The 26,211-nt window shown below is 42.0% G+C and overlaps 1 protein-coding gene across 1 annotated transcript in view; it reads left to right on the forward strand.

Annotated features, from left to right (window-relative positions):
* Nucleotides 1-1,291: 1,291 nt before the first annotated feature.
* col11a2 (collagen, type XI, alpha 2) overlaps nucleotides 1,292-26,211 on the forward strand; it is a 41,684-nt gene continuing 16,764 nt past the window's right edge. Inside the window, exons 1-13 of the mRNA XM_026157097.2 lie at nucleotides 1,292-2,180; nucleotides 12,978-13,139; nucleotides 15,131-15,341; nucleotides 15,538-15,700; nucleotides 15,837-15,959; nucleotides 17,664-17,777; nucleotides 21,542-21,661; nucleotides 22,956-23,171; nucleotides 24,040-24,093; nucleotides 25,012-25,053; nucleotides 25,142-25,204; nucleotides 25,351-25,425; nucleotides 25,778-25,864. Of these exons, the coding sequence (XP_026012882.2) occupies nucleotides 2,063-2,180; nucleotides 12,978-13,139; nucleotides 15,131-15,341; nucleotides 15,538-15,700; nucleotides 15,837-15,959; nucleotides 17,664-17,777; nucleotides 21,542-21,661; nucleotides 22,956-23,171; nucleotides 24,040-24,093; nucleotides 25,012-25,053; nucleotides 25,142-25,204; nucleotides 25,351-25,425; nucleotides 25,778-25,864 (1,548 nt within the window). The 5' untranslated portion in view covers nucleotides 1,292-2,062. The remainder of the gene's footprint in view (nucleotides 2,181-12,977; nucleotides 13,140-15,130; nucleotides 15,342-15,537; nucleotides 15,701-15,836; nucleotides 15,960-17,663; nucleotides 17,778-21,541; nucleotides 21,662-22,955; nucleotides 23,172-24,039; nucleotides 24,094-25,011; nucleotides 25,054-25,141; nucleotides 25,205-25,350; nucleotides 25,426-25,777; nucleotides 25,865-26,211) is intronic.

Raw genomic sequence — 26,211 nt, forward strand, 5'->3', positions numbered from 1 at the left:
GTGTGGAGCGTTTACAGCAGGGCACACAGGCAGCTTTGAAATATACGTATAGCACATGTAGGCCAATGAAAGCAGCTTTGATTTTATATGAAAGGAATGTGTGTTTGATATTACTGCTTAACAGGGTTTGTGTTTGTTAAAGAGACGATTTCAACCCCCGTGCATGTAAAAAAAAAAAAAAAGAAGAAGAAGAAGCTGAGGTGTCTGAACACATATTTATTACTTTAGGTTTTTAATTTGAAATGTGAGAAGTGCTCGAGCAGTTTACACAGCAGCACGGGACGTCATAAACACCTGTTAGATACTGTAAAATATCTACTTCAGTGTCTTTGTACTACAATTTTTTAAAATTTATGATGTTCAGTTGCTCTTGACTCATCTCTGGTAATTTTGGAGATGACAGGTTGTGGTTTTGTTGGCAAAGAGTTCATTATGTCTTAAGGCAGCATTCCTTAGCCATTAAAAACATGCCAGTTATTTTCATCTTTGCATGATATTGTTAGTAAGGTACAAGAGTAAGGAGGGTAGCTACTAAAGATTCACTCAAACTGTGTTAACTTTGGTATTTAAATGTCCTGTGGTGACTCTTAAATCATCCTAAACCACATCAGCTTTTTGCACAGTTAAGGTCAAAATCTGCGATAATCAGATGTACAGTATTTACAAATATTAAAAGGCTGGAAATGTACATTAGTTCTTTCCATCCTCGTCTGGACCACGCAGGAAAGGAGGGAGAGTGAATCATTCTTGAGCTTGAATCAAATCTGAGGAAGAAAGGCTGCCATCACATGGTGCCATCTACTGCAAGATGCACATGCAGGGCAGACAGATAGAGGTGGAGTCCTGACTGGCTGAAATCTGGATGGGAATTAATGAATAGTAATGAGTGATCCTCATTGGACATTTGTGCTGTTAAATAAATGGATGAGTACAATGTAAAACCATCAGGTTTACGTTCTTCAAGTGTCTCTGAAGCATAACTCAGAATTCTTCCAGTACTAAATTCATTTTTTGGGTTTATGCCTTGAGACTTTGGAGTCTCTGCATGTTTTCTTGCATGCAAACATTTTTTCCTTTTAAGCATCAGGCTTCATCATACTCTTCAGTTTCCCATCGCCATCCAACACCTGCAAAACAAGGCCACGTGGGGCTGACCAATCAGAATAAGGGTAGAACTTCGAGGATTTAGCCGAGGGGGCGTGGCTAGTAGCGCGGACAGACGTTTGATTGGCTGACTCAACGTTCATTCAGTTACTCTGCACAGCAGCCGTCTCATCCTCAGTTTACCTGAACAGCCCTGCTTGCTCTACAAAGCCTGCATTTACCTGTCGCAGGTACAGACGCAGAAAGCAGGAAGTGGCAAAGATAAATACTCATCTCAGTAATTTGGGCTTTTCAGAGGGAATCGAGACGAAGACAAAAAGGTTTCACTGACACTGAGTTAATAACTCAGAGTTAACAGAAAAGCTGAAACATCTTTGCAGCTCGATCATAAGAAAAGACCCAGTTTCCACTCCCAGACTCTCCTCGTACACGTACTTCTACGTGCGCCCGGCGCGCTATTACGCACGCCCTCTCCCTCCCTCTCCACCTTTGCCATTCTCTCTCTCTCTCTCCCCCTCTGTCTCTCTCTCCACACACACACACACACATACACAACCGCTCTCACTCTTCGTGGGAGAAAGTAAAGAAGGAGAGAGGGAAAGAGAGAGAAGGGAGAGAGAGCGTGATTCCAGGTCTCTCTCTGCTCTCTCCACTTTGGGTACTCGTACCCAATCTGAGTCAATGGGGCTTCAGTGCTAGGGATTAAACTTCAATATCAAATATATTTATTCACCCCAAACCCATTTTAGTCTTTAGGTTTGGTGCATTAATATAGGTAACTCATTAAGGAAGGTTTCCGGAGAAAGGTAAAGACGTCTCCAGAGGCGTGCTTTTTTTGTCTGTTTCCTCACAGAAGGGTCAGTCGGGCTCCTCTCGTCGGCTGGCTTTCTGTGAGAGGATAACTTCCCCCATATCCCACATTTACAGCTGACCCAGGCCGGAGAACTACTGCAACACTATGGATATTGGAGCTTGTCCCTTCCGGAAGAAACGGAGACCATGGCGCATGGACTTCTCCTCCTTCGCCTTGGTAACCGTGGCGCTCGCCCTGTGCCAAACAACTGTGGTTCAAGCAGGTAAGACAGATTTTCCACTTTTTATTGGTGATGTTATTTTTATTCTTTAAATAACATTTAAAATATGGTTTCCTGTTTTTTTCTGTCTGAAACGCCATCTGTTTGAATAAACTGTGGCCGTAATGAGTCTGTATCTCTCCGTTATGGGACGTTTGCGCACCTGACGTGCTTCTTTACTTATTCCCAGAAGAATGAGGGCAGTAGTGCCCCATCAGTGGGCCCCACGGTATCCAAATATCTAAATCTGTTTGGTATTTGCTGCATGCAAGAATTACGTCTTTAGACGTTTATATTTTGAGGACTTAAAGGACTTATTCCTAAAACGCTCTTTTGTGACTTGTGTTTCTCTTTGGGGCCTGAATCTGAACCATACTAACGACTAACTGCTGATATCGAACTGATATTGGTCGGAAAATATTGATCAGGTGATAAAGAGGTGTCCGATTCTGAATCTGAAAAAAAGAACGTATATTCTCGGGCATTCTGTATTTCTCTATGACCATTAACGGCCTTTATCAATTTAAAAAAATAATGCCTTCAAAGAAGCTGTTAATTTCCCATTCGTGGAATCTGTCTTCCTCTCTGCATTCAGACTTCTGACAGGTGTCATCATCTGTTCCTGTTACGAAACATACAGATATTTTTTTTATTTGTTTGTTTTAATCTGATCAGTTTCTTTGTGATTTTCCTCCGATCTGAACTCTACGTGCTCTGTATTAACCTGACCTTGTTATCTAGAGTTCCGAATAGTTCTGACAGGATGGTGCTCATTTCTGTGCCCCTACCCGGAGTGGGGCATGAGATAAAACGGTACAAAGTCCTGTTTGGTAGTTTCTGATGAGCTTTGTCGAATAAAACATTTGGTTTGTTGGATTCTAGTATTTTTAGGGTTTTTTTCTTTTATTCTGACTAAATATTGGATTCAGTGTGCACTGGGCTACCAGCTGGAACCATATGAATGTGTTTACCAGTTCAGCCTGTGCACCAGTCCATCCATCACTGCCTCTGGTTGTTCAAAGAGGAGGGATTTCTGAGGGATCTCAATAAGACAAAGTGAACTTTATTCCCAGCCAACACCCGGCTGGTTTTCCAGGATTATTTTAGTTTGGGATTTTAAACTGTGGACTTCATGAAGGAATGATCCGTATGCGCTGCTGTTCCTTGATAGACCGCTAGTCGTCTCAAGTTATTTTTAACAGAATCCATTTATCCGCGTTTATAGTCTGGATTAGTTCAGCCAAAAATCGTGCATTTGATGCTTTTTAGTTTTACCTGAAAAGAAACTCTTTTTTTTTTAAAGCGTGGCACAAAAAAGCTGTTTTAGCGCAAACTGCAACTATTTTCATAATAAAAAAAAAATAGTTTTTCACTTTCTATTTGCGTTTTCATGAACTTTTATAATTTGAAGCAGTTGTTGCTTTGGACGTTAACAGGTTGGCTGTTGGCACAGTTGCAGCAGTTTACGGACCGCGGGGGCTTCTGTGGTATAACTCGCCTCCTCCACTGTATTCTTTGGCCGCGTTTCCAATTTCAGATTGCGAGAGGCGATTGCACCTTCCAGCCGTGTCCCGTGTGTATTTTGGAGGCGGGAGCCTGAGACATTTTTGCTTTTCATGAATAGGTTGTTATGCGGCGGAGCAGCTCGGTCGTCGGGGTTCGGAATTGAAAGCGAGCAGTATCTGCGCGTGTGTGCGCGCTTTGTGCACTTGTGTTTGCGTATGTGCGTCTGCAAGCTATGGCTGTTTGTGTCCAGCTCAGGGTGTGGAAACGTATGCCTCATCTGCATGAATGTGCCTCTGTGTGCAGCAGCCCGAGTAGGCTGTGAGCGCTTATACACCAAATCACAGGGTTTCGTTTGCTGGTAGGAAAAAAGTTTTATAATCACCTGCTCTGTGATAATGTCAGCGTGACGCAAGTAAAACACTCACGCGACCTCTCAGGTCTGTGCTACGTGCGCGTGTGGGGGTTCCTGCTCGCACTGGCCCCGTGCACGGACTGTTGCGCGTTTCTGTGTGCGTGGTGTGGCTCAGCAGCAGATGTCAGAGTAAACTGTAACAGCGCCACACTGCGGCGGTGAAATGCAGATTCAGAGGGGTGAAGATGGTCTGAATCCCAGATGTTTGCTCTCAGATGTGTCCTGAGAGAATGAAGACGTCGCCATCACCCAGAGAGCAACACGCCCAGAAACACATGAAAGCAGAGTTTTGTTCAAAGAAGCAGAAATTCAGAGGCCAATATTTTCTTGACATGGATGTTCCTCAACCCCATTTCAAAGGCGACCGCTCCTCAAAGGGCAGCCTGTCTCACTCAGGCTAAACATAACATACTCTGCTCTCTCTCCTTCCCTCACTGCCAGTGAATAGAGCCACTCTATGTGGCGGTGGAGCAGGAGCCTGACAGCTCATTCTTGTGATTGAATGGAAGTGTGTGGTATTTCAGCCGCACGTGACTCAGTTTAGCAGCATTAACCCCGTGCCCTTGGTTTTCTCCTGCCCTGTCATCATGTTCCCCTGGGCCCCTGATGTGACACATCTATCCTCTTTCCTCTGTTGTACTTTTTTTGCACACTTTTCTCAGAGTTTTTACACTTGGACATCAGGACCCTTCCCCCATCAAATATCTACATTTTACATCCAACAGCCATCACTTTAAAAATGAGATAACGAGCTCTGTCTAACCACAGTGGGGAAAAACTTGCAGTTACAATATCTGGTTTCGTTTTTTCTCAGAGACTTTGTAAAACATTAAACTTTCAGCTGACTTGTGCCCTAAGTTGAGCCTTGCAGGCAGTTCTCATGCACCCTCTCATTCCATGTCTACTTTTGGGATGAATAAATCTCCACCAGTGCTTAAATCTAAACCTAACCATATGTAATGTAAAGTGTCTTTGGTGGTAGAACACGACGTGTGAGAGCAGTTTGCCTGAAATGCACAGTTCAGGGCAAACACAGCCCATGTTCTTAATGCCTGTCAGAATGCCATCTAATAGCCAGCAGTTCAAAAACTATTAACAAAGTGGAAGCTGAACAGTGACACAGATATCACAGCGCAGCCTACACTGTGCATGGTTTCCTTTTCATCTTTAACACTTCCTGTGTTTCCTGGATTCGAGCCTCCTCAGGTTGTCCTCACTCTTGGATTGATGCGTTATTGAATCCAGTATTGTAACAAAATGTGTGACACGCTGACCTACTCTCTCAGTCTAGACAAGATTAAAGCATGCATACGTCAAAGCTGAGATATGCTGAAACACTCTCAGGCCTCATTTCTAACTCACGACATCCCCTCAGACGGTGAATATTTGAAATCCTTTCTCAGACAAAACCACATTAGCACTGCAGACTGGAGCGAGCTGAAGATAGTTGGTCTCGTTTCCACAGTTTTATAGGTGATGATTTAGCGGTTTGTGCGTGGGGATAGTCGTTCTTGGGAGACATTCTGTTTGAGCAGAAGATGTGCAAGAACGACGTGAGAGCGTGCCAACTTTATAATGACAGGCTGTCTGTATAGGATGCTATTCCTAGTCACTGTTATTTTGCTGCTTCAAGGAAGTTGATGTGGGAGGGTATGGAGAGCAGCTGTGTGATTTTACATGTAATGTTAATGTACATCTTTTTTCCAGACATCAATGCTGTCTATGCATTTGAAAATAGTTTTAAATTGTGGCTTTAACCAGTTATGTTTTTAGACTTCACTGGAAAATGCTACCCTGAAGCATGAACGATGACAGAAAAGCACTTTGAAGGTTTTTGGGGCTTTACATTTTCTTAATGCAGTAACCACCAGCTGTCCCACTTAATCCTGCCTCTAAATCTGTTTGTCTTTATTGAGCTCACAGGTGGAGTGGCATTTATGGAGTTTATCCCAGCGTGTATTGTGTGGAAGACAGGGAAAGTCAGAGTTAGATCTTAATTCTATAATAACGACAGAATTTCTAGTATTCAGAGTCGGTGTTTTCAGATTTACAGAGGTGTCTTCAGACTTTATCCCCTTCTTTCTTGGAGTTCTGCGGGTTGAATGCTTTAAATGTTGCAGTCCTGAAGGCATAATCTTCCCGCATAAGTAAGAATCTCAACACAACTTTACAACGAGTCAAAGTTCTCACGCATTCCCCCTGAAGTGGTGTTTACCCGCCGACGCCTCACATGTGTTCCTGCAGCTAAATTGTTGCCACAGAACACACGATGAGGGTGTGTGTGTGTGTGTGTGTGTGTGTGTGTGTGTGTGTGTGTGTGTGTGTGTGTGTGTGTGTGTGTGTGTGTGTGTTTGTTAGGGGATTTCCAACTGCTTACTGCTCCCATTCCTCTCTTTCTTATCGCCTCTTTGTCTGGTTCATTCTTACTTAAAGTGTTTGATTTATGGTAAATATATTATCTCTACTGTGGATAATTTCAGATCTGTGTTAGTTTACAGCATTTAAATGGTAAAATATAGATTGTGGGTAATGTGCAGTAGCAGTTTTCAGAAGGTCTCTCTGTGAAATGATCCAGTTTATGTGTGTGGAGTCTACAAACAGCTTTTATAAGGAGAGAATTGTGTGAACCCACATGGACTGGCACTGATGCTCATTTTTCTTTCTCTGTTATAAAAGTGTTCAGTGTAACGAGTGCTTTTCAGTTAAAAGTGTAGATTGTGATGTGCACTGTTCAGACTTGTGAAGAACATCCAGAGCTCAGCTGTGAAGGCCTCTCATTCAGCACAGGGGCACCAACGGTCTTAAGACTGCTGTCTAATTTGTGCCTTTTCTCTCTGTCTGCTCTGTGTGATAGTAAGTTACAGGGACTCACTCGTGACTGCCTCCTGCTCCGGGGCCTTCTGGTCCCGGGTAGGCCTTGTGGTGTCAGTAGCTACCCTCAGATCCAAACTGAGACTGCGGCCTGCAGCTTTGAAACCACACACGACTCTGCATGATACACGTTGGCATCATCGGGGACGCACACGCAGACTGGCACAGACCACATAATGGCACACGGGGAGCTGCCGTACAGTAAATGTTGGCACTGCCCTGCAGTTACTTATAAACCACACGGAGACTGTGATTCATTAGTGCAGATACTCTAAACTTAGAGGCAGGTATTAAAAGCTGAAAACAAAGTATATGAGCTTAAGTATAAAGACAAAGAGATGCTTTGTTTGTTTTCTCAAAGGAATGATTGGACTTACAGTACAGTTAACACTCACTGAGCGCTGACTTTAAAGGACCATCATAGATGACAGGATAAGCAAAGAAAGCAAAAGAGACGCCCTTTAAAATAAGACCAAGTTTAGTAGAAATGTTACGACCCGGCTCAAAAGCTGCAAAATAAAAAAAGGAGACGAATACCAGAGTGTTAGTGAGAAGAGGTTTTAGCTTAAAATGGCACAGCAGGCTGGCTGAACTGGCTGGTGCCACCAAGACAAAGACTAGTGAGCTCCTGGGAAGCTTGCCTCAGGTATGCTTTTATTCACACCTGAGTAGGCGTGGCCAATTATTACCAGCTGAACACATTGAGGAGATCAGGGGCTGCAGAGGGGCGTAACAACAAAGGTTTTTCTTATTTTCTTTCATATATGTACTGGTACAGTGGCAGATACTCATATTAAAAATAACATTATCATCTTCTACTTCAAATAACTTCACAAACTCGACTTGCTTTCTGGATCAGAGTAGGATGAATGGCAATAACTTGTATGTTTTAAGGGGATTAATTGTTCTTATTGAATTATGATATTCTTAATCCATGTGTGTTACCTCCAGTGTTAGTTGCTGACAGCAGAACAGACAGCAGCAGTTATCTGCTACTGTCTGTTCAGTTTCTTCTCTTTTTGGCCTCCTTCAGGTTTTCAGGGAGGATTTACTGACATCCGTGTGGTACAAAGGCGAGTCCTGCTTTGGTTTTCTCTCTTTCAGTTACAGATTGTGTCACATGGTGTAACATTTATGTTGCAAACAGCCACACACTGACTTACACCAAATAAATCATGTCAATTCAAATAACTCCCTTTCTACGGCACGGCTTCTCATAATGGATTTTCTGTCTGTATACACAGGCATTATAAATAAATCATAACTATAGAGCAGCATGTTGGAAATTATAACCTGGAGCCTGAGCTGCAAGCCTCCGTGGTCAGCAGGCTGGATGGAGACACAGCTGGTGATCACAGAACAAATTTTATGAGACAGTTTTTGAAAGTAGTTTTAATTTTTAATTTTTTAAAGAATTTTCTTATATGAGTGACTCTAAAGTGCTTATCTGTGTACATGTGTGTGTGTGTGTGTGTGTGTGTGTGTCCATTGTCAATATAGCACTTTTCTTGCTCTTTGTGTCCGACAACGTTGTAGTTGTGTAAAGGTGAGAGGTCATAGTGTCAGCTGGAGTGTGTGTCTGGTATTTGGCACAGCTGTACCAGAAATACAAAGGGCATGCACACACACAGGCACACACACAGGCACACACACAGGCACACACACAAATAATCTTAGGCACAAAGCAGTGGAGAGGGAAGCAAGTGAACTCAGTCACCTGGTAAACCAGTTTCAACAAACAAAGCTACTGTGATATTTAATTTAATATTGATATTTAATATTTAACCCATAATTTTGTCTTTATTTCTTTTATTCTTTATTTTGATGTTTTAAACTTTTTAAACGTATCCAGAGTGTCCTTTGAGTCATTGTATGTCACGATAAACTCTAATCCAAGAAGCACTTGTACAGAATGAGTGGATGGATCGGACACGTGTCACTATGAGTCGCTTGTTACTAATGTTTAATATTTTTGGAGTTTTTTAAGGTCTTGTGCTCTTTATGAGGAACACAATGAGCTTTATTCCTTCTCTGCGCATGCTTTCCTCCCCAGTAATCCTCTTTCTGACGTTATGTGCAGACAGAGTTTAATCTGCGTGTCCAGCTGCTTTGTGTTTTCTGTTAAGTCAATGAAGCTGCTCGTTAGCAGAGTGTACCGACTCCTGTTAGCAGTTTATCTCACACTCCTGTGAGTGTGTCTGTTTGCACTGAGTGTGTACATGTAAACACATATGTGTGCTGGTGTGGCATGTGGGACTTCAACAGGCCTGACTGTGCTCATGTCACAGTTAGTTAAGTCTCTTTCGGCTCCATCTAGTGGTGACTCTGGGGAATTGCAGCAGTTGAAACCATGGAGGAGCTTATTGCAGTTTTAGCTGCACGAGTCATTTTACAGTGTGATCGCCACCCTGAGTATCACATGTGTTTCCTATCACAGTGGAAGAAGCTTGTGGTCTGCGTGTTTGGTCAGTTGTGGTTTGTGTGTAACTGGGTGGCTCCCAGTGTAACAGGGACAGGATTGTTTCAGTCGTGGGGCACCTGTTCAAAAATACATCTACTCCATGCTCCAGGCTCATTATACACTGAACAGCAAACCATTATTCCAGACTCGATGGTTTAAGGATAAAACACACAGACCGAGTCTGATAATCTTTTTAAAATATATTGTGGCAGTTTTCAGTTTCACTTAATAGATGTTTTCAGTGTTTACACTTGCTGTGTTCAAGATAGATAGATAGATAGATAGATAGATAGATAGATAGATAGATAGATAGATAGATAGATAGATAGATGTTCTCTAAAATTTCAGGCTGTCAGTAGATATAACTGTACAGGCTACTGTAATGTGCTCTCAGGTGGCTGGGAGCCCCGTTTCCTGTCTTAATGACAGCAGAGTAATTAGCCCACATTTACATCAAAAGGCTGCAGCCATCTGTTAGCGCTTATGGTACGAACGAGCAAGGAACTGGGAAGAGGAAGGAGAGAGAAGTGAAGAAGGAGAGCTTGTGCCCCTCGGCCGTCTGTTTTCTTACCTTGTCTAATTTCATTTTTGCCACTCCTCGTCTCACGTATAGGTGCAATTTTCTCTGTGTGTAGCTCTGTGGCCCAGCGTGTTATTTTTGTGGGTGCGTTTTTGTCCTGATTGTGGTCCTTTAGGCAGGAAGGGCCCCGTCTGCAAATGTGAGCTGGACAGGGAGTCGGGAACAGAGCGGCACATTGTACTGGGCGTACTGGGGGAGCTCGGGGTGCAATCCGATCCAGTATCCTGCCATCACAGAACCAAGCTGTCTGCTGTCACACACACACACACACACACACACACCACTTTTGCCTGAACCTCTTCTCTGTCTTTTTGCTGCAAAGATCTGCAAAAGACTTCAAAGTTATGCAGATAAACAGATCAGCATCCTCCAGGTCCTGGAAAGTTTTTTAATTAAGGAAACTCCATTGAAAGTCAGGGAAAGTATGGAGCCTAGTTTTCTCCAGTTCGTTCTTTACCTCTTTTTACTTTATTATATCATGTACAGCTAGTGCCGTCGAGACACCTATGTCTGGAAATGAAAAATTAGAAAAGGCTAGAATTTTTTTATATTATTGAAGGACTCTTCTTCATATGTGTTTTCTGTTTTAACCTGTCTCATGTTTCCACTTTCACTAACTTCAAGCAGAGTGACGTTAATGGGCTGTGGTTGAGGAGCCAATATTAATGCACCGTTTGCTCTGTCTGAATAAATATTACAGTTTGTGGGCACGATCTCATAAACTGTGCCCCTGATAAACTGGGTGTCACCTAAACATATGCACCTCTGATGGGACGAGTGTGATTTGAGGAAACCACAGTGTAAACCTCATAAATGGCTGATAAACACAATAAACAGCCTCACAGTGTCACAGTACGAGCCGACTGTGGATCTTTATGTTTGACAGCAGCAGACAGGTGACACTGAGGATCTGTGCCAACTTAAAGTCATTTATGATGCTGATGTAGTCAAACTGTTTCTTTTTTCTGACTCTCTCATTCACACTTTGAATGTGAAACTTTACTCCTGATTCTGTCTTCGGAAGTCTGATGAACTTTGTGCCTGATCGTTAGTTTAGGAAACACATGTCTCACACTGTGCGGTGATTTTTCACTTCTCTGCTGTTCACATGTTTGGCTGTGATGTCCACAGTGGCAACAGTGGCCCTGAGTGAGTGCCCTGCTGTTATATGGTCCACTGTGCTTTTTAAACATGCTGAGGGTGGAATAATTACAGGTTGTCTATAAATAGGACGCTATTTGAAGTACGTGGAAATGACGGTTTATTAATGTGGCTGCAGGGTGAAAAAAAGTAAAAGAAACTTGTCATGTAGAAGATGATACATCTCAAAAAAGTTTTTTTTTCTGTCATTTTTTTGTACCAGAGAAACGTGTCAGTGATGCTGTGAGTTTATTATGAGAGGTGCCACAGCAGGGCTGGCTGTAAATGAGTTTAATTGGTTGTTAACAGTAAAGTAAGCTCAAACACAGAGAGGCTCGCCAACACTGAGGGAGGATGGAACTGCCTCACTTTAAAACCTCTGTGAGATATGCTTTATAATTAGACTTCACTGGGTTTTTATGCAGGCCAGTTGTTTTCACGCCTTGGCAGCACTTGTGCCATGTGTATTTATTATTCTATCTAAGTGGACAGCAGAGTACCCAGCAGCTCTGAGCATTTCATAAGAAACAAACTTCACTGTTATTTTTTTAAGTCTTTAAATGAGAATCATGTACATTTGTATATAATAAAAAACTTCTGGACCTGCTACAGTGACAGTATAACGTCTCCCTGATGCTGCCAACAAGCAGCCTTTTTAGGATTCAACACCAAGTATTATAAATATCAAACTATCCAGCCTTAAAACATGCCAATAATACAAATCAATACTTCAAAGATTCTGGTTTTAAGCAGAAATATTCCTGATGTACAGGGAGCAGCACTTCTGCTTCTGCTGTTACAGTTCTGTTTGTTAAAATTGATCATAAAGGGACTCACACCCTGAACCCCAGAGGTTCCTCAATGACACAGTGCCTTTGAGCAATGTGAGAAAGTCAGCCGCAGAAACAGACTGACTGACCTCCGATGTGGAGACGGGATGTGAGGCTGTGTGTGTGTGATTGTACGATGTTCAGGTATGTGTTGAATATTTGTCGAGCGAGCGCGTGCATTCCTGCGTGTACGTGTCAGGGGGGGACTGTGAAATGATTGTGTGGTGTCAGACAAATCTTCGTTTGACTCAGCGCGATCACGTCAACAGCCGCTTGTTTCAGCTGCTCGATAAGCGCGAGCAGAATAGACGCCACTGTCTGCGCTCTGCATTAAACTGAGCTTTCCTGTACCTGCCCTGCACTGCTTCATATATGTGGCTTGGACCGCCGCCCGCTCGCTCTGACACAGGGCCTCCTTTCTTACATTAAACCTAAATGTACAGTGGCGGCCATTGTGGGCATCTGCTGGACCTGATCCTATATCACATTAGTGATTCGAGAACATTTGAGATCGACCTTTTTGATTCTCTGGGGAAAATTGCAAAGAATGACTGCAATGAAAAATAAAACTGCCCTTTTTTGTAAAATATTTGGCAATATTAAAAAGGTCTTTTCAGTTATTTCTATACAGCTTACAGGGTGGACAGCCTTCCAGAAAGCTATTAGAGGAAACAGCTGAACTTACAATATTTAGGTCTGCTGTGGAGTAATCGTTCAAGGTGTGAGGCTGTTTTTTTCTCACTCAAGAAAAAGAGTTAAGTACTCTGTGCAGAAAAAGCTGTAATTCAGATTTTATCTCTTTAGTTTCCATTGTTCTGAAAGCTCCACAGACCAGTTTGTGTTAATGATGACTGTGTGTAAGGTGCTGATTTAGAGTCATGTTGCAGTATTTCTAGCAACTAAACCATCAGCCTTAAGATTTTACTTGTTTACTTAGTGAACGTCACGTCTTAAAAATAACCGTAATGACTGTTTTCTTTGCTTGTTTCTTTGTCATTAGACCCGGTCGATGTGTTACGGGCTCTGCAGGTTCCCTCTCTCCCTGAGGGTGTGAAGAAGGTCCCTGGCTTCTGCACATCCCGTCGCTCCAGCAGCCCCGATCATGCTTTCCGCATCACCAAGAAGGCCCAGATCTCCGCACCCACCAAGCAGCTCTTCTCAGGTAGGCCTCCACCCGGCTGGGCGTCAAAGTGTTAGAGTCTTTGGGCTGACTGGTTTGTAAAGAGCCTCAAGAATTGTTTTTAACCTTATACACAACCCAATTGTTTGTTGTTGTTGTTTTTACTTTACTTACTGAGGTGACTGACTTCTATAATATGATGTAAGAATAAAACGTAATGACATTATCAGAGGTATTCTCTCACGCTTTTCTCAAGATGATTAAAGTAAAGCTGCAGAGTTCAGCCGTTCACGGGTGAATACACCTGATATGTCATCGATTCGGTTTACACGGTATTTTTCTTAAAAAATGCAAAATGGGTGCAACAATTTATTAAATGTGCAAACCTACATGCACAGTATGTATGAATATATGACACAAAAACAGCTTGAATATTTGATATGACTATCATTATTCTTCAACACAGTCTGAACTCTTAATTTAAGAAGTCTTTAGGACATTCAGAGCTCTCCTTCGGATGCTGTTCTCCGTTAAAGTGCATCCACGCTGCTTCGATAATGTTGAGTTCTGGGTTTATTCTGCCCAGGAATGCTTCACTGCTCCAGATAGTTTTCTTTTGACCGGTTACTTTCCTATTTTTTCACATCAAGGTTCACATCATGCAGTGATATATTTTTAGAAAGCAGCTCTTGTAGGTACAAAAATTTTAAGTCAAACTCTGTTATGTTTTTCAACTATTTCAAATGGGAACAAATTGAGTTTTGATGACAGTCTGGTGGTAACAAAGTGCCTGAGTTATTTTTAAACACAATTCTAGTTTATCCCACGAGTTTGGTGCCTTTTATACGCTTGAATGATTCACAGGTCAATTTAAAGTGGTTTAACAAACAAAAACATTCCTGTGAAAATGTTCGGATACAAGGACAGAAAAGGAGATAAAAAGCATGACTTCCTGAAATCGTGCAGAACTTTTACTCGAGACTAGAAACTGAACAAATATGTCTCTTTGGCAACATCTAAAGAAGTGAAGGGAGATTTTTGCACAGTCCTGCAGAACAACAGCTTTTATTGTAAAGCATTTAAGGAATCTTTTAAAGTATGAACATTATAATTATATGTGTAAAAACATTTTAGGCCGAGAGTTAAATGTTGTGTTTTTTGTAATTCCTCATAGGTACCATCCAAAGAAACAAACCCAGTCTGCATGCAGACAGAAAAAAGTATTTTTCTTTTGTTCATAAATGTGCCATAAATCTGATCGTGTAGAAAGTAATTCATCCATGTCGTGAAGTTTTGCATCTTATACCCAATGTTAGCTCAGAACAGCTTCTGTTGTAATAATTATCTTTGCTAGCTGTATCAATATTGCACAGTATTACCGCCATATAGCAGATCTTATCTTATTTTAATATTTCAGATTGTTTGGGGGAAAGGAATTTAACATTTAAGGTAGTATTATTTAAACCTGTCCCACCTCACAGTGTAAAAACAGCTTTGCATTTAATATTTACCATGAATTCCAGACAGGAAACCTGTAATTATCCTTACTGGTTGGTATCTGTTTGCACTGAGCTGCGTGGAGCAGCTGAGCCCTCTGCGTGATGCTCGTGGATATTAAGTATAATTATGTGTTTTCAGTGCAGGAGCAGAGTTAAAGTATGTGGAAAACCCACAACAAATTAACTTTAGAAGCTGCCTGACACCCCGGAGTGAGGGCAGAAAGGAGACGGTAGCACTTATGTGGCTGTGAATAAATCCTCAAAAGTCAAAACTGATGTTCAGCCTTCTTTCTCCAGCTGTCATTATGTGAAACACCATCTATGCCAGCTCCACATGGGATCATAGCGTGACATTATGTAACCACTTCATGCTGACATGTGTATTTAATAAATTAAAGCTCTTCATTAGTGTTATTTTCACATTTCTACCACTTTCTGCCTCTATGTTTCTTTCCAGTCTGCACATCTGCTTCGTTCTTGTCATCTTTCCTCATCTACAAATATGGTTAATACTTCCCTCGCTCTCATCCTCAGGTCGTTTCCCGGAGAATTTCTCCGTCATGGCTCTGGTTAAAGCCCAGGCTGGCCTCCAGGCCTTCCTCCTCTCCATCTACAGCGAGCAGGGCGTCCAGCAGCTGGGTATCGAACTGGGACGTTCACCTGTTTTCCTGTACGAGGACCAGAGCGGCAAGCCAGCTCCCGAGGACTACCCACTCTTCAAAGGCGTCAACCTGGCTGATGGCAAGTCAGTAACCAGCAACAACAACCAGTTTGTGACCAGTTGAAATGACATGATTGTGGTGGTGTAAGTGTGAATGGGACCAGTGTTTGCTGTGTGGAAACTCAATATTATTTTTTGTGGGGTTGCTGATGGCTGTTTATTTAGGGCTGTTCTCACGTTGCTCATTGAATTGCCTGTGGTTCCTCCTCGTCGTCTGTAGGTGGCATCGCATTGCTTTCTCTGTTTCCAAGAAGAATGTGACACTGCTGCTGGACTGCAAGAAGAAGATGACCCGCCCTCTGCCCAGAGGCAACAAGGCAGCGGTTGACACCAATGGCATCACAGTGTTTGGAGCCCGCCTGCTGGACGAGGAGGTGTTCCAGGTGAGGAGCTCGATCAAGATAAACTGTGATGTTACTGACTGGGTGGCAACAAAGTTTCAGCAGGAAAATCACACGTTTGTTCGTGTTTTGGTCACAGGAACAAGTTCTAATTATGTGTTTGTTTTTTCCTCCACAGGGAGACATCCAGCAGCTGATGATTGCCTCCAACCCTCAAGCTGCCTATGACTTCTGTGAACACTACAGCCCTGACTGTGACTCCCCTCTGCCCAAAACCCAAGCTCAGGACCCCAACACATACGTGAGTAACACCACAACAAGTCCAGAAACAGACATCAATTCATTAGTCATTTAATATCAAAGAATCTTCCCACAGTAACCTTTGTTAGAGTCGCATTCGTGGTGCTTTGTTAACACAAAGTAAATATAAATATATATTAAATATAAAGTCCTGAGGAGCATCAGTTACAGCTCATTCACAAAACGGAGGGCTCATCTGTAGCGCCGGTAAAAGATGCCCAAACAGAATCTCGGACTTTGTTTTGGATTTCTGTGACACTTCCTGTAGAAAGAAAACTTTTCACCGAATCCCAATAATTTAAATAAAAATGTATTTTGTAGCTATTGAAAGATAAAAAGCAGGAACAGGAGCTAAAACTGACCAGCCTGCTGAATGCTTACAATAAACTTTAAGCAGTCAGTGAATATCGCTGATCCTTGTGCAATATCCGCCTTAAGTGCAAAGTAGTGCAAATATATCTCTGTTATATCCATCAGTTCCACTGCCTATGTTAAAGTTCTATCATTAGGATTATTAACTCTTTATTGTTTTTATTTATGTTACAACACAACATATTGAAAACATCTTGAGATCAGAAAAAAGTAAACAATATATTTTAAACCTTCTGGAAAAAGTTTTTCAAATTCTAAAAAGTCTAGCTGTCAAACTAAATCTACTAAAGTTCGTCTGAAAATGAAGTCCTCGGGTTCAGTTTGGGTCATCTGATGATGTCATCAAAGTGCTGCTCCCCCTTTCTGTCTTTCTCTCGCATCCTCGTCATCAGCAACAGTTTGTATCCATCCGCTTTCCTCCTCACCGCCACAGTCTGTGTCTCCCATTCGGTGACGTAAAGCAGAGGCGTTGTCATCGTCCCATCCCAGAGCTGTGATTTTACATTTTTTACACTTTTATGATTTTATGCTGTTGACTTCTTAGAGCAGTGGAACACAGAAAGGTAGGGGAATGAGGATGATACAAGCAAACATCAGTGTCTTTTGACATTTTTTATATATAATGAGTTGAAAGAAAAGGACCTGTTAGAACATAGAATTGTGTTAAATTCTGATTGGTTTTCAAGTATAAGAATTTGGCATCACGATGGCTTAAGGTGGAGCCTCTTTACTTACTGAGACTGGTTGTGCACGTTACATTAAGTACTATAGGCTTTGCAAGCTTACATTCATTAATTTCACTGTAAAACAAACTGATATTTGTGAGCTGGCAGTGACTGCATCGTCTGCATCCATCCAAAGTACACAGACTTTGTTTTAGAAGTTTGTCTGATGTTAAATCAGGATAAATTATCGGTCACTTCAGAGCTCCGACACTCCCAAACCCTGTCATGTTGATGCTGTTGAGATGACTTTTTCTTTTTTGGATGAATAGAAATCTCTGTGATTTTATTCATTGGCTTCCACTATTGCTTTGTTTTTGCTATTTTCTCATTCATCCAGATTCTTGTGTACCGACATATGTAAACACTTTTTGACACAGATTCTGATGAGTGGGAAAAAAGTCAAAGATTTGTGTTTTGTCATCATCCTGTTTCCTGTCTCCTACTGTTGTTTATTCCCCCCGTCCCCAATGCTGCATCACATACTCTTCATCTTAACCTTCATTTATCCCTACATGGCCTCTAAAACCTCTCTCAACCTCCCCGTGGAAATCTAAACTCCTCTTCATGCGTTCTTCCTCTCGCTTTCGCGTTCCTTCCATCTGTCTCAGTACTTTGATGAGGAGCAGGATGACCATGAATACCCTTATTATTATGAGGAAACAACAGGCATTGCCTCCTCCTCCGCGACCCCCTCTCCCCAACCTGGGGCCCCCAACCAACAGGTAAAGAGGGAGCGAGAGTGAAGGAAAACACGAGCAGGGTTTGTGGAAGGGAGGGAGAATGAGAGGGAGAGAGAGGCATTTAAACCATAACTGGCTCATAATCCATCCTGTATTATTAGGTTTACAAGTGCTGGGATGTAATCGAAATTTTCTTACACGATAAATTATTTGTTTTATTTTTGCCTCTCTCGCTCTGCGCTCATTACTCCACACCCCCTTTTTGTTTTATTACATCAGCTTCTCTCGTTAATGCAGACATGTGATTACCTCCATCCCCATCACACAGGATTATTTTTGTCATTTACATGTTGTCATATATGTTGTGTGTTCACATGTGGCCAGGTGGGGGCACTGGGGCAGTGAGGGTGCAGCTGTGTTGTTTTATTTAGGTTACAAATGATGTCAAACACCTTCAAAGGGAGATTTTTGAATGAATTGCTGTGAGATAAAGTTGATATTTATATGATTTCATAATCATATAAACTGGACTTTAAGAGAGCGTTAAGATATTTAAAATTCTTGGATTACAGTGATTACATGTTAGATTACAGATGCAGTGGATTTCATGTTTGTCATGTTACCAGATACTAGGTGTGGTTTGTCATACATTGGGTAATCAGCTTATTTCACTTACAGAAGCTTTCCTGTGATCGCTCACTACATGGGGTTTAATGACACACACAGTCTTTGATGTCCTGTTACTGTTTTGCATGATTACTTCATTGTCTGGGAGGATGTTACCGCATGCACCTACTGTGCTTCTGCACCAAAAGTTTCTACATCAACGTCTGTGTAAATACAAGAATGTCAGTGCACGTGATTGTGTTAGTAAATGCATTCATGGTTGTTCCCCTGACCTTTGTGAGGAGGGTATATTCCTCTGTTTTCTCTTCATAACGTATTTTTTGTAGGCGATTGTTTGTGAATACAGTTTTGATTTGCATGTATTTTATTGTAGCAGCATGGTGGTTAGAGTCATTGATCTACACAACTTTACACATTGTGGTTTTATGTGACTAACACGCATTTGCATGCCAGACCGCCGTCCCTGCAACTTCTTTTGCATGACTAAACTGCAGCAGCCTTCTCTTACAGTTTGCTTGGTGCATTAATCACAACACAGCAGGTTTGGTATCAGCGTTATGTATGTTTGCGTGTACCTGTGTGTGTATGTGTGAGTGTTTTGCAGCCAGCTTTACCTGCCCCATCACGCTCTCAGTGCCTCTGCCAAACCACAGCCTCAGTTCTTATTAGCACGAAGATGCTGCTTTGTTATTTAGTATTGGGAATGGCATTATTGGAGAGATCAGCAAAAACAAACTCAAATAAATTGGTTCATAGACATGAAATATTTCATATTGTTTGGCCATCTTGGTGTAAATTCCATTTTTAATGCTTAAGTGGTGTCAGTGTACTTCTGTGCTGTATCCAGTAATGCCTGTACAGTCTCAGTAAATCATCCGAGCCTTAGCCATCTTTATGTCATTGTTTCTCAAAACATGCGTTCTTGTCTTTCTCTCTCCTTCTGTCATCCCTTGTTTGTGCTTTTCATCCCCCTCCCCATCTCCGTGTATCTTTGTCATCTTCTACTCTCTTTCATTGTCTTTGTCCATATTCACGTTTACATACAAAATAACATCTCAACCAAACAATAATCACGGCTATTAGAAGAAGGCAGTCACTGAAAAAACAGCACCTGCTAAACCCACACTTGTAAAATCCAAGCCCACTCCAGCTAAGCCCGTCAAGTCTGGATCATATAAACTCGTCATCAAGCCACCTATGCCCACCAAAGCTTCCAAGTCCTCCAAAGCAAAGCCCACTGCAGCAGACGTCCTCCTGTCTAAAATCAAACCAACCAAATCTAAGCCCACAGCTGCCCCAGCGAAGAATGGCAATGGCAAAACTGGCGCTGTGAAGAAAGCAAATGGTAATGCAAAAGCTACAACTGGAGCCAAACCAACACCTCAGGTCAAAGTAAATGGAAATGGCAATGGTAAGGTTGTAGCTGAGAAGAAAGCTCCTGTTACCTCGAAGGCTAGCAGCAATGGAAAAGCCACAACAGAGAAGAAAGCCAATGGAAACGGCAAAACGGCCACTGATGTTAAAGCAAAAGGTAACAGCAATGGTGGGGCTAAGGCTAATGGCAACCACAAAACTACAACAAAAATTCAAACAACTGTGGTCAAAGCCACCAAGGCACCTAAACCCACCAAAGCATCAAAACCAGGACCTACAAAATCTGCAGCCACCAAAGCTCCAAAAGTAAAAACCCAAAGCAAGGCAGACGTCAAAGACGTTAAAGCTGTGACCAAAGTCCCCCCGGTGAGCAAACGGGGGAATAACTTCGTCAGGGATTCCCCCCCGACGAAGTCAGTGGCAACATCTGCCCCAGTCCGACCGACTCCAGCCAGACCCACAAGAGTCAACAAAGTGCCGGATATAAAATCGCACAAACCTTTCCCACCGTTTGGCAACACAGCGCTGAGCGGAACTGGAGTCCCACCGAAGAAAGTTACCAACCGTTATCAGCAGGTACAGCAGGAGGCCGATGTTTGGGTTGGAACAGCCCGGGTCGTATGTCCCATCTTTCCAATCTCTTTTCCAGATCTTTCCATCATCCAGGATCTGCAGCAAAAGTTTTATGAAACCTCTTTTTTTTCCTGCTTTCTTTTGTGAATTCTTTGAACTTTCAGTAATTTTGATGCAAATCCTCGATGATGCAAAATCTGGCCTTCAGAATGGAAGCTGGTTCATACCAAGCTGTCTGTTCATATATCATATGATCTCCATGATCACACCAGCTTCCACATATGATATGGTACAGCGGTGCAAAGGGAAGCATGGCTAATCGAACGGTTTCACTGTTCTTTACTTCACTCCTACCTTCAAGCTGCTGAAACTGGATGTCAGAACATAAACGCACTCCAGCCCTCTGTTTCTTTCTTTCCGGGGAAACCTTTAACATACGGGTCTAATGAATGAGCATGGATTGCTATGGCACATAAATGCAACACATACTATCATATTTTACACACTTGCAACACATCAGACCTCCCTGTCACTCTGTCCTCTCTATGTTTTGGTTGTTTTTTGCGTACCTATGTTTTCTCCCTGATCTCCGTCTCCCTGTCTGCTGTCATATTTTGTATCTCATGTGAGTTAAGCAGCTTCACAGAACTTTCCATTATGCTTTGCTTAAAATCAGAATTTCAGTAAATGTTCCATGCTGTGGAAAGCAGTGATTGACTTCACTGAATCGTGTTCTGTGAGGCTGTTAAATGGGGTTGTTTCACTGTTGTCTCATCCTGAGGTGAAACTAGTTCATCCCAGAGCATCATGTTATGATGTTTTCACCTGATGGGATGGCTAGAAGCTCTCAGTTCTACCACCAATACGATCATATTTCACCCTTTCTTAAGTCTTGGCTTGTGAGCTTTAAAAAGCAAAAATGGTTCAGCGAAGAAACGAAAAGAAATCTCACTACAGTTATCTCAATGACTCTCTAAATCTTGCGTAAGGCAACATTTATAGTCACTGAGATTCTGAAACGACCTGAAATTTCTTTTCAAAAATGGTTCTTTAAACTTTAAAGATGTGAGTTGCAGCTAAAAAGCTCTTTGCCTTTGCCAACCACAGTTTCATGTCTCATTTCTTCTTTTAACTCATCATGAACCAGAAGACTTTGAACTAACCACACTCTCTCAATCGAATTTGCTTACTTCCTCCCTGCTCCCCCACTTCCTGTCCACTTGACCAATTAGGATGTAGACACTGAATATTCTGAGGCTGGCCACACCCCTACAGAGACCGATTATTACTATGAGGAGACCTTCACACAGCCAGAGGGTGAGGTGGTTGGACAAGAAGAAAACGCTGTACAGGTAAAAAGAAGATGACACACTTATCAGAAACACACATCAGGTCAAGCTAGAGTCCACAGAACAGCTTAAACTTCACATATGAGTGTTTTAATAAAACCTCTGAGGGAGAGGAGGATGTGATTTCTGTGTGGTGGTGAGCCCAGTCTTTGTAGTGTAACAAAGTAGTTTAAGCTCTTTGTTTCTCCGTTTACTTTTCTAACCACTCATCACTGTTTTGTTGGCATCGATGTCACGTGACAAGCCATAAGAAAACCTCTTTCAAAACAGAATGCACCGCAATCATCCGAGTGTACCATCGGATATTTTTACGTGGTTCCCGTTGTTCCTAACAGCAAGAGTCCCGTTTTGTTCTCATCTCGAGATCCATCATTGTCGTTATCTCGACATAAGAACAAGAATCTTGTGAAAACAGGATCCACATGAGAATATTTGATGTGTGCTTTGAACCTCAGCAAAAAAAGATGAATTAAATGCATTCTTGTTTGAGAGACAATCTAACTGTACTAAAGATCTAGATGATTTGCAAATTCATCACATTTTTGATTTTGTTTTGTTTTCCAGTTTTGATTTTTGCTGCGTTTTTTATCAGCATATGATTTAGAAACCAAATACCGACATTATTCATAATTATCAGGGAGGGTGTGTCAGATATATTAATGCAATGTGGATTTTTTTATATTAGAAAACTGTGCAGTAAATTCACTGGATTCTTGTTTGTTATTAAACTTACATGGTAAGTAAAAAAAAAAAGAAATAACATAGTTTTTGCTTTGCGTAGCAGCTCGTCTTCACAAAGTGTTTAACATCAGTTCTGTGTGTGCACGTACGATGCAAACATCACCATTAAATGTGTTTTTACTTCTCAAACTTTTACAATTGTGAGAACGTATTTGATCACCGGTCATCACGAGGGCTGATGTTAAAAAGCTTTGGTGAAATTATTCCAGAATAAACTAAACTTCAGATGATTAATGGAAGAGTTAGGGTTTCCAGGATAAACCCGATCGCCTGTAGCCTGTACGGTCTGCCAGATGTCTGTTTGTGTTCTCTCCCTCTGTGACTGTTTATTTATAAAAGGTAAGACTCACTTTTTTCTGTATGCTCCTCTTCCACCGCTGCTTTCCTCTCATTCTTTATTTCAATTCCACCCTGAACATTTCCCCGTCCTGCACACCTCTCCCCCTTTCTTTGACTATTCTCCTCGTCCTTTCTGCACCTTTTCTTTTCCTTTGCTTGAATCATTCTCTCGTGCCCCTCCATCCATCCCGCTGTGGCTACAATAAACTCGTCGCAGCCTCAGGTGGAGCCAGCACTGGTGGGAGAAGAGGTAGACGCCGCCAAGGCGGGCGGTACTGGAGAAGAGCTCTTCACTGAGGAGTATGAGACTGGGGACGTGGGCCTTAAAGAGTACGACTATAACTACAGAGACTACAATGAACCATCACCAGAGACTGCAGAGGTTGATGGCAACATTGGCCCCGCCCTGTCCGCTGTGACAGACGAGGGAGGCGTAAGTCGCTTTGCTTCAGAGGCAAAAACACAAAAAACATTTCAACCAGCTCTACAAAGTATCGTGAAATTGCATTCAGTGTCCCGTCACGTGACTTGTTTGAGTTTGCACTGCAGAGAGAGATTATCTTACATTAAGCCTTACATTAATTCAGCTACTGATGTTTTGGTAGCTAATTTGCTAATTTGAATTCAAACACTGAACATTGCTTTGAGAACTGGCACAGAGATGATCCTCAAACATGGAGTTAAGGAGTTTAGAAATCTCAGCTATCCAGACTGGATGCATCAACCATCATTCACCAAACCGTGAATTCAGAGTGGACGACATTCATGTAAAATTTGTTCACAGTCTCCGTTTTATAGCTTGCAAACTCAGTCAGTCACAGAGAAACGGACAGCGAATGCATTTCAAGGCAAAGTTATCACAGCAGTGGTTGAAATGGGTTTTAATTTACAGTGTGTGTATTGAGCCTTACAGTAACTTATACTGTCACATATGCTCCATAAAGAGGCATTCAGAGGTGATCTTTTGCCCTGAATGTCGTTTTGAGTATATGTCTTTGTATTTTGGTGCCCAGCTCAGAGGATTCTGTATCTGTGCATAAATACGTCTGTAAGTCATGGACCAACAGTTTGGAGAGCTGCTGAATCAATGGTATTTGGATACAAACGTACACTTTAATTCAAGCAGAGCAGGTTTTCATTTTATTTTACTCTTTTATCAACTCTAGTACGATAATGTTTGACACATGTGTATGTGCATGCAGTCAAAACACTGAAATCTGCTTTCAGTGACTTTGTGCACACTTTTTCTGCCTCGTGTGTGTGTACGTACTTGTTATTGACTGCATGTGTGTTTTCCTCAGGCTGCTGTTAGAGGCCAGAAAGGAGAAAAGGGCGAGCCTGCTGTCTTGGAGCCTGTGAGTCAATTCAACAGTTTTACCTGACCGGGTGTTTTGGGAGGGGGGGGGGTGTTTTACCAGAAGCTACAGGGAATTGCACTGGCAACCTTCCCCTTACTATCCTGCTCTTCACAGTAATCCAAGAAATACACTCACCAATTATTTTGTTAGGAGCTGCTTGTTACAGTCAGTTTGGACTTCCTTAATTCTTTAGATTCAGCAAGGTGCTGGAAACATTCCTCAGAGACTCTGGTGATGATAGCATCACACAGCTGCTGCAGATTTGCACATCTGTAATGCACATCCTCTGTGCTCTGTTGGACTGAGGTCTGGTGGCTGTGGAGATCATGTGAATACAGTAAACTCACTGTCTTATCCAAAAAAAAAAAACAGTTTGAGGAAATCTGAGCTCTGTGCTTCATCTTCCTGCATTGTCATCAGACCAGGCAACATTTTTCCAGTTGTCCAGTTTTGATTGTAGTTTCCTGTTCTGAGCTCACAGGAGCACAGCCTGGTCTGCTCATCTGTTCAGGGTTCAACACAGTTTGCATTCAGTGATGCTTTGGTTGTAACTGGTGATTAATTGAGTTTTCTGTGCCTGCTGTCAGTTTGAAGCAGTCCTTATCCTCTGACTTCTGACATCATTGAGGCATCTTCTCCCAGAGAACTGCGCTCACTGGATATTTTCTCTTTTTCAGACCACTGATTTGATGTTTGTGTTAACAAGCAGCTGGACCTGTGTACCTAACAAAGTGGCCAGTTAACCTTGTAGTTATACACATTTACCTTTACAAAGATATTTGTGGCACTGTAGCTTGTGAGGCCAGTTAAGAAACGTTCTGAAGTGTTGCTCATTAGAGGATTAATGGAGTAGACATTAAGAGGACGTCTGAGGCTTTGTCTGTCTGTCTTTTTACTTTATTTTGGATTTTGCAGGGGATGCTGATTGAAGGACCTCCAGGACCTGAGGGACCTGCTGTAAGTTAATATTATTTTTCTCCATCTTAAAAAATAAATCCTCACTTTCTGTCGACAAATATTTAAACTCTTAATTTTTATCTGGCAGGGTCCCACTGGACCTCCTGGATCTTCTGGACCTCCTGGTTCTGTCGGTGACCCCGGAGAGAGGGTGAGTATTTTTCCTTTATCTGAAGGTTTGTAGGCATGCATCTGAATCTGTGTGTTACACATGTGCTATACAAAAGGAGCTGAATTGATTATGTTTTTAAATTCTTATACTGGCCGACTCACCGTTGCCCCTCTGATATCCTGCAGGGCACTCCTGGTAGGCCTGGTCTTCCTGGAGCTGATGGGGTTCCTGGACCTCCTGGAACTTCACTCATGCTGCCTGTAAGTCACCTTTAACCTTTCAGCCTTTACTGATTATGGAAACTATCAGAATAGCTATAAATATGAGTCATATTTGGGCAAATGTTTTGTTTAAACCAGATCTGAATGTGTTTTAACTCTTTATTGTCGGTGTTGGTTTTTTATAAGCATTGAGATTTGGGTCTTTCAAAGTTGGATTATTTCGGGTTTTCCTCATTGAACACAGCTACAGTCTATAGGAATGCTCTCAGATGTTGAGTTGTTTGTTTATTCAAATGTTTATTCCTTGTTTTTTATATATATATGTTAGAGTAATTCCTGCGTCACTGTCACTGATCAGGTCTGAGTCTGAATGTTCGTTCTGTGTTTGCAGTTCCGCTTCGGGCAGAGCGGAGGAGACAAGGGGCCGGTCGTTTCTGCACAGGAGGCTCAGGCTGCAGCCATCTTATCCCAAGCCAGGGTCAGATATGAGTTTTTATTTCAGCTTTTCTATCTATGATGCTTTGTTTCGCCCTGGTATTGTCACCTTTTGTGAAATGACATTGTCTCCAATATTTTATTAAAACTGCACTTTGTTAATTATTTCGTTTTTCTATTTATGTTATGAAAACTCAGAATCAAAATAAGACTTTAATGTGGTCAGTAAGAGAACACAGAAAAGAGATGAGGTGTTATAAAAACACTGTGAACAGGACAGCAGGTATTCTGTGAACGTTAAGACGATGATCTTATCCAGGGAACATAAATCAATATGCAAACAGAGTTTCTTCCTGAATCACTGCTATAAGCAGCTGTCGTGTTTTCTGT

The sequence above is a fragment of the Astatotilapia calliptera genome, chromosome 22 (genome assembly GCF_964374335.1).
Source record: "Astatotilapia calliptera chromosome 22, fAstCal68.1, whole genome shotgun sequence".
Lineage (NCBI taxonomy): Eukaryota > Metazoa > Chordata > Actinopteri > Cichliformes > Cichlidae > Astatotilapia > Astatotilapia calliptera.